At 37.4% G+C, this 6,839-nt stretch overlaps 1 protein-coding gene across 3 annotated transcripts in view; it reads right to left on the bottom strand.

Moving 5' to 3' along the window:
• The window catches only part of LOC149817370 (uncharacterized), a 31,301-nt gene extending 24,964 nt beyond the window's left edge, over window positions 1-6,337 (bottom strand). For 2 of the 3 annotated variants that reach the window (XR_016427686.1, XM_089987728.1), the window contains exons 1-7: window positions 6,173-6,337; window positions 5,759-5,908; window positions 5,480-5,665; window positions 4,551-4,633; window positions 4,233-4,431; window positions 3,525-3,646; window positions 3,100-3,166 (exon numbers count right to left, since the gene is read on the bottom strand). Coding sequence is in view for 2 of the 3 variants with exons in the window: in XM_089987728.1 (XP_089843854.1) it covers window positions 3,100-3,166; window positions 3,525-3,646; window positions 4,233-4,431; window positions 4,551-4,633; window positions 5,480-5,665; window positions 5,759-5,908; window positions 6,173-6,238 (873 nt within the window). In the remaining variant the exon portion in view is untranslated. Of the gene's footprint in view, window positions 1-3,099; window positions 3,167-3,524; window positions 3,647-4,232; window positions 4,432-4,550; window positions 4,634-5,479; window positions 5,676-5,758; window positions 5,909-6,172 lie in introns of all 3 variants that reach the window. The other variant, XM_089987729.1, reaches the window with a different exon arrangement.
• Window positions 6,338-6,839: the final 502 nt, after the last annotated feature.

The following is a 6,839-nucleotide window of genomic DNA, read 5'->3' on the forward strand; positions in this document are numbered from 1 at the left end:
AACAAGATTTAAATCCAAGTTTTAATATCATACCATTGAACCGATCATACCATGCTTTGGGGGCTTGTTTAAGCCTGTATAGAGCTTTTTGAAGACGAAGAACCATGCATTTTTCAATAGACAGACCAGGGGGAGGATCCATGTATACTTTCTTCATTTAAGTTTCTATTCAAGAATGCATTTTTAACATCTAGCTGATATATCGACCATTTTCGAATAGATGTTGCAGCAACTAGAGTTCTAACTGCAGTCATACGAGCTACTGGGCAAAGCTCTTGTAATCTATACCATATTCTTGAGAATATCCTTTTGCAACAAGTCTTGCTTTATATCTCTCAAGAGTCATGTCACCTTGTTCTTGACTTAAGAAGATTTGTTTGAAGAAAGGAGGACTTGTGCTATAAAAAATGGTTTTGTATCCTCTCTTATCCTCTTGATTTTTTTTTTTTACTCTCTCCTCTTATCTATTTCTCTCTTAACCTTGTAAAAAATGGATGACAATGATAAGATCACCATCATACCCATAAAGCTAAATGATACTAACTATGTAATGTGGGCTTCGATTATGAAGCACCACATTTGGGGAAAAGGTTTATACGGTATAGTGGATGGTTCCGATTCGGAACCTAAACTATCTTTTATCAAGAAAGAGAGCGATAAAGAGGTTCCTCTAACGGAAGAGGAGAAGAGCAAAGCATTAGCCACTTATGAGAAAAAATGGAAAGAGTGGAGGATAGGGCATGCAAAAATTATGTCATGGCTAATTAATAGCGTAGACATTAAAAAATGCTCTAGTTTTGCTAAATTTGAGCATGTCGATAAGGCTTGAAAATACCTTAAAAATATGTATTTCCTTAAAAATATTGCACATGTGTATAATTTACAAGACAAAGTTCGGACAATGATTCAAAAAGATAAATCTATTCGAGAATATTACAATGAGTTGTCCAAACTTTGGGAAGAGTTGGCTCTTCTTGAGCCCAAATGGTTCCAAAAAGTTTTTGAGCTGAAGCGGTCCTAACTGCCACCTACCTCATCAATAGGATGTCATCTTCCTCATTAAAGAATATAACTCCAATAGAAAAACTTTTTAAGTTAGCTCCAGATTATTCTAGGTTAAGAGTCTTTGGATGCAAGTGTTTTGTTTTCACCAACAAAAATGACAAACTCTCCCTTTGTGCAATCTCATGTGCCTTTTTAGGATATGCTGATAATAAAAAAGGCTACAGGTGTTTCGACTTTTAAAATGAAAAATTATGTGTCAAGAAATGTATATTTTTTGGAAAAAGAAAGTTTTTTTGAATTCAACAAATCCAAGGATGTCACTGAATATTCTTTTCTAATTAATCTTACTTTAAACTCTTTTTTATTCTTTCTTTTCCATTTCTATTTTTTATTTTTCCTAGTTCACTTTGAACTAGATGGTCAAAATCTCGTTAGATCTTGATCATTCCTATAGTTGTTGGACCTAGTCCAACGACTCTTAGGAAGAGCTCTTCCTCTCCTCCTTTACTTCTTATATAAATAGGGGTGAAGCCCTCCTTTGTAAATTCAATGCTTCTTAAGCATTTTTGTTATGAATAAATCATTATTTATTTCAAGTGTTCTTTCATTTATACCCTTTCAAGGGTCATGCTTATAGTTAGTGGCGTGGCTAGGATTCATGTGAGGGGGGAGGGGGGGGGGGGGGCAAACAGGGGTGTAGGAAAAAAATCTGGTTTGATAGCTGGGGGTTCGGGGGCAGCGCCCCCGAAAAAAAATTTAGATAAAATAAAAAAATGGCTACAATTATTAATAAAAATCTATTTCATATGGACAAATCAAACTATTTGCTGCAGTCAGGGCTGGGCTAGGACGGGGCTTTTAAAAAAGAAAAAAAATTAACTGTTTCGGGAGGCAGGACTGAGCTACAGCCCAGTCCTGCCCCCCCCCCAAAGCTCCGCCTATGCTTGTAGTGTCTCCAATAGACACATATTTGTGAGTTTTTTGCGCATTTGTGAAGACCACCATTTCTTTACATATAGCATTGAGTTTTATGAGAACAACGGTTACAACTTCCTTGTTGGCCATGGAGGAAAAGAGAACAGAAGAGAGAAAGAAGAGGGAGAACTAGAAGAGAAAGAGACGAAGATTGTTGATGACACACTCCTCAAAGCAATGAACCCACACTCCTACAATCTTCACCGTCCACCACACTATCTTCAAATACATAGAGCAATCAAGGAGCACCAAGGATCCGATACCATGTAATAAAAGAACAAAAAATACAAATAGATGTTTCTTATGGGCTTACAAAAACACAAGAACGCAATGATCACTTATGGGTTAATACAAAACTCATACACATAAGCTACTTATGGGCTTGAATCACAAGTAAAAATAATTAATATTATTGAGAGATTGGATGCTTGAGAAAGCAATACTCATCTAAGGGGAAGCACCCCTCTATATACACAAAGGAGAGCCAATATAGTCGTTGGGAGCATCCCAACAGCTATATTTGGGCAATGATAATATTGCCCATTACAAAAACAGGAATTTACAAAACAGAAAACAAAAAATATACAGACACTAGTGCCCCTAGTGGGTACAGCCTATACAGTGAAAAGACTGAAATACCCCTATTGGGTATTACCTATTATAATGATATGAACATATTTATTTATTTATTTATTTATTTATATGTATATACTATGTATGTATATACATATATATGATACAACTTAACACAAACAAGCTTCTTCCAGTTTATGATGATCCAGTGGACTCAATAATACAAACATCATAATGGACTCAAAATAACCTAAATAAGGGAATCCATCAAATCATGGGCAGATGGCAGAAAATACATATTTTTGTGGCACTAACAGGAGGGTGAAGTAGTTATTAATGCTATGGTAATAAAATGAATAAAAACTATAACTATGATGAACCCATTACAAAAAATCAAAGTTAACTGAGCTTCTAGACCAGCCCTAAATCTAGACTATGAATCACTTGAATGGTCTCACGCAATCTATTTTTTCCAATTTCCACCTTTTTATGCATCTGAGTTACAAAATCACATTGTTGAGCACAAAAGCAACAAGGTAGGCTCACCTTTTTGCGCTCTTGGCGTATGTTTTTCCTTTTGCTTTGTTTCATGTCCATCAAGAACTCATCAAAACTACAAAAGAAAAATTGAAGGTTTAACTATTCATGATAGCAGAGGGAACAATGTTTGTATAAACGATTCAAAAATGCAAAGCAAAGACACTTTTCAAAACATGGATGTGTGTGTGCACACATTGATGCTACAATAAAGGAACTAAGGAGCATGTCTGAAACACAAGGCAATGCTGCAAGCATTAAATATATAGGTAATTGAAAACTCAGACGATATCCATGCAGCCAAAATGCAAGATGACTGTTATCCTGCATATGTAAACACCATTTTTGGTGAACCTAGTTTATCACAACAGAATACTTGGCTGTCTTGAGCATCAATCTCATAGTGGAACATAGATAAGAGATAAAAGTCTCACCTTTTATAATTATGGTTTTTCCAGTGGTACTGCATTCCTATTCGTTGTAGGAACCCATCCTTCTTCATTTCATGCCATTCTTTTTCAGATGGAAAGGTCACATGCAGTGATGAAACATGCAGCTAAAATAATACAAAACAGTCATATCACATCCACTGGAAAGATATGACAGCAGCAGGTATGACCATTTGCATTTTCAACAAATACCAGTGTTGTATTAGAAAATGAAGTGATGGGCACAACAATAAAAACCAGTGCAACATAATTTTAGTAAGCCTCATACAACCAAAAAGTATTTTTACACCTACAGGCTTGGTATACACTTAACGCAGGATCACACATGAAAATAAGGAGATGAAGCTTTTCTTTCATAGATTAGTGATTTCACAAACCATCATCACCCAAAAAACTGGAAACCAAAATGCATACACTAATTTCTGGAAGCATCAAAAGCGCACATATGCAAGACACCATGAAGACAAAATTTGAAAAAATGGCAACAATAATTAAATTCATATAGAAGCAAGCTTGAGAATTTTTTGATAATTGCTAACAAAGCAAATAAGTAACATGGAAAAACTCAATAACGTAGAGAATAATCAGAGAAACCACACCAGTATAGAAGTATATTTCTGCAGATATAGTCTTCAGCAAAACAAAGCAACAAGCAGAATGTTAGAAAATTTATCCTTTTCCTCAATCAAATACCTTATCCGCCAGAGCCTTCATTGTAGTAATAAATTTGCCAAAGATTTGATCCTTGCACCAAGTATTTCGGACTAATATTCGCTGACCTGTTACAGGAGTAAATGGTACGCAACATTGTAACTTTGGATAATAATCAACACCATATCTGTAGTAAGCATCAGCCCATGAATGATCAAAAACAAATTCTCCATATGAGTGGCTGCAAATGCCAATGAAGATATATTAGCACCATTTTCAAAAAACTTCATGAATTTAGAATATGGAAAACGAGAAAGTCAAGCATGCTATAAAGGAAAATTTTGTGATTTGCTTTCAAACCTTTTAAGATAGAGTGGGGCAACACCTAAGATATTCTTATGCTGATCTCTAGCAACTATGTGCAGAGGTAACCATCCTTTATCCTGAAGTAGATAAATCACAATTACTGTAAAAAACTCCTGTTCATGACGCAATCATGCTAGCAACATCAAACTGCAATGTGACCCAAACCAGCCTACAACCAGGAGAAGTTATTGAAGTTTATCATCTTAATAACAGATGCCATTGTGTAAACTGTAAGCTTTTACTGAAATTGACAATTGTATTAAGTCACAAAGGCATAAACTCTGGCATTCGTATCCCACCAAAAACCAAGCAGAAATTCTTAACAGGCTTCACACTGTCAATTAGGTTATACACAAGAAGTCAATGTATGAACTTTCTAATTGGTTGCATTTTCAGATATCGCTCTTCCTATGACTCCCACTCAGTGATCTCATTTTCTATAAGCATCGGCATTCATCAGTCATACAGAACTGCAATGGATAACAGTATCAACTATCATATTTTATAGTAAAATTGTGGATGAAGCAATTGACTAAAACAAAGGCAAATTGCTTCCACAATAATTTTTCCAATAAATTACTTGACACCAGCGTGTTGACTGCATTCAGATCAACGCAATACACGTTGGACCTTGCCCAAGAAGAATTTCATTTTCCACATTTCATGGCAAAAGATCTAGAGAAGAAATCCATGCTTGACAAGGGCATTGTCCTTGTTGGGACTTGGTCCTCCAATGGGGAAAAATGGAAAAGCCCACAATCTTTTACCTTGCTGCATTGTTATCACGTGAATGAGTTGAATCTTACCAATACAAAAGATATCGTTGGCCATGCTGTGATCTCACATTGTCAGTTTGAACTAACTAGACACGCACTTCAGCACAAACCGATACTAAAATGCCATCAAGCAAGTAAGCCACTGACCTTCACAGCACAACCAGTCTCCTCTAAGCTTGAAAGGAAGCCATGAGAAAGGAATGGGTTAAACTTATCGTGCCCTGTCGCATCCATCGCACAAGCATCCCATTCAGCTGCATTGATCTCTGAAATCGACGATGATACCGAGAACGAAATTCTATAAGGTTCCTCCGCCCCATTGACTGAACCTCCCTAAGAATCACTACTACAACATTAAACCGAAGAAAACAAAAACCGAAAAGGGTAAAAGAAATGGTAAACGAATTGCCGCCAAAGATACCGTACCTCCAGCGGCGTCCGATTGATCGTAAACGATCCCAGAGATATATCCAATTCTTGGGGTTCCACCCTCTTCTTGGGTCTCCAGAAAACCGCGTAAATTTTACCAAATCGAGCTCCTTTGCCTCGGAAATTTTGTGGGTGTGAATGATTTCCCTACATATCCCAATTTAGGCAAACACTCAATTCCATAATCGTGAAAATTGTGAAGATGGTCTCAAAAATATTTTGTGGGTGTGAATGATTTCCCTACATATCCCAATTTTGCCAAACACCCAATTCCATAATCATGAAATAGGTGAAGATGGTCTAAAAAATTCACACTCTAACAAAGGGAAATCCTAAGCAAAAGGCATCAAATTTCTTCTATCAAGCTCTCAAGCACGAGAAAACAAAAGGAAGGGCGCTCGAAACGCTTACCGTGTGGAACGAAGAGGGATTGAGTGCCAGAGTGGCACTTGCAGAGTAGCAAAGGCAGCCAACCATGGCTCTCTTCACCACTCTTCTTCTGCTTGGAGGGAAAATGGCTCTCGTATGTTCCGGAATCAGTGGAAATCTTGCCACGTGGCGGAAATAGTACCAAGCAGAGTTGGACGATTCGGAAGAGGGTCCATGGATATGGGTCAGTCATGCTTGACACGAATCTTTATCTGGCTTATGAAGATTCGGTCCGGTTATGGATCCTTACCCGATTCGGATCTCACAGTTGAGTCCGTGATCCAGCTATCATCTGAGTGACTTGAGTCCCTGTGGTACTGAACTTTTGAAGACTGAACAAAATATGTTGATTTTTAATAAAATGGATAATGAACCAATCGTATCTGTTTTACCCAATTCTGACTTGGATGTTACTACATCAGACACCATGCCTGTTCCAAATGTCTGACCCGGATTAGGATATATAGTTATACACTACCAGTCTACCAGGATCTGAGCATATAGCTCAGGTGCAGTTCAGACCCGGTTTGGAATTCGAAAATATTCACGTCCTTGATTGGTTGAGGGCCTTGAGGCTCAATAGTGCCTCACCAATTTCTTAGCTGATGGGTCCAGACCTTGAGGTGCCAAGTGGGTCCAACCGAACAGG

Source organism: Nuphar pumila, chromosome 14, assembly GCF_984573655.1.
Source record: "Nuphar pumila chromosome 14, dmNupPumi1.hap1.1, whole genome shotgun sequence".
NCBI lineage: Eukaryota > Viridiplantae > Streptophyta > Magnoliopsida > Nymphaeales > Nymphaeaceae > Nuphar > Nuphar pumila.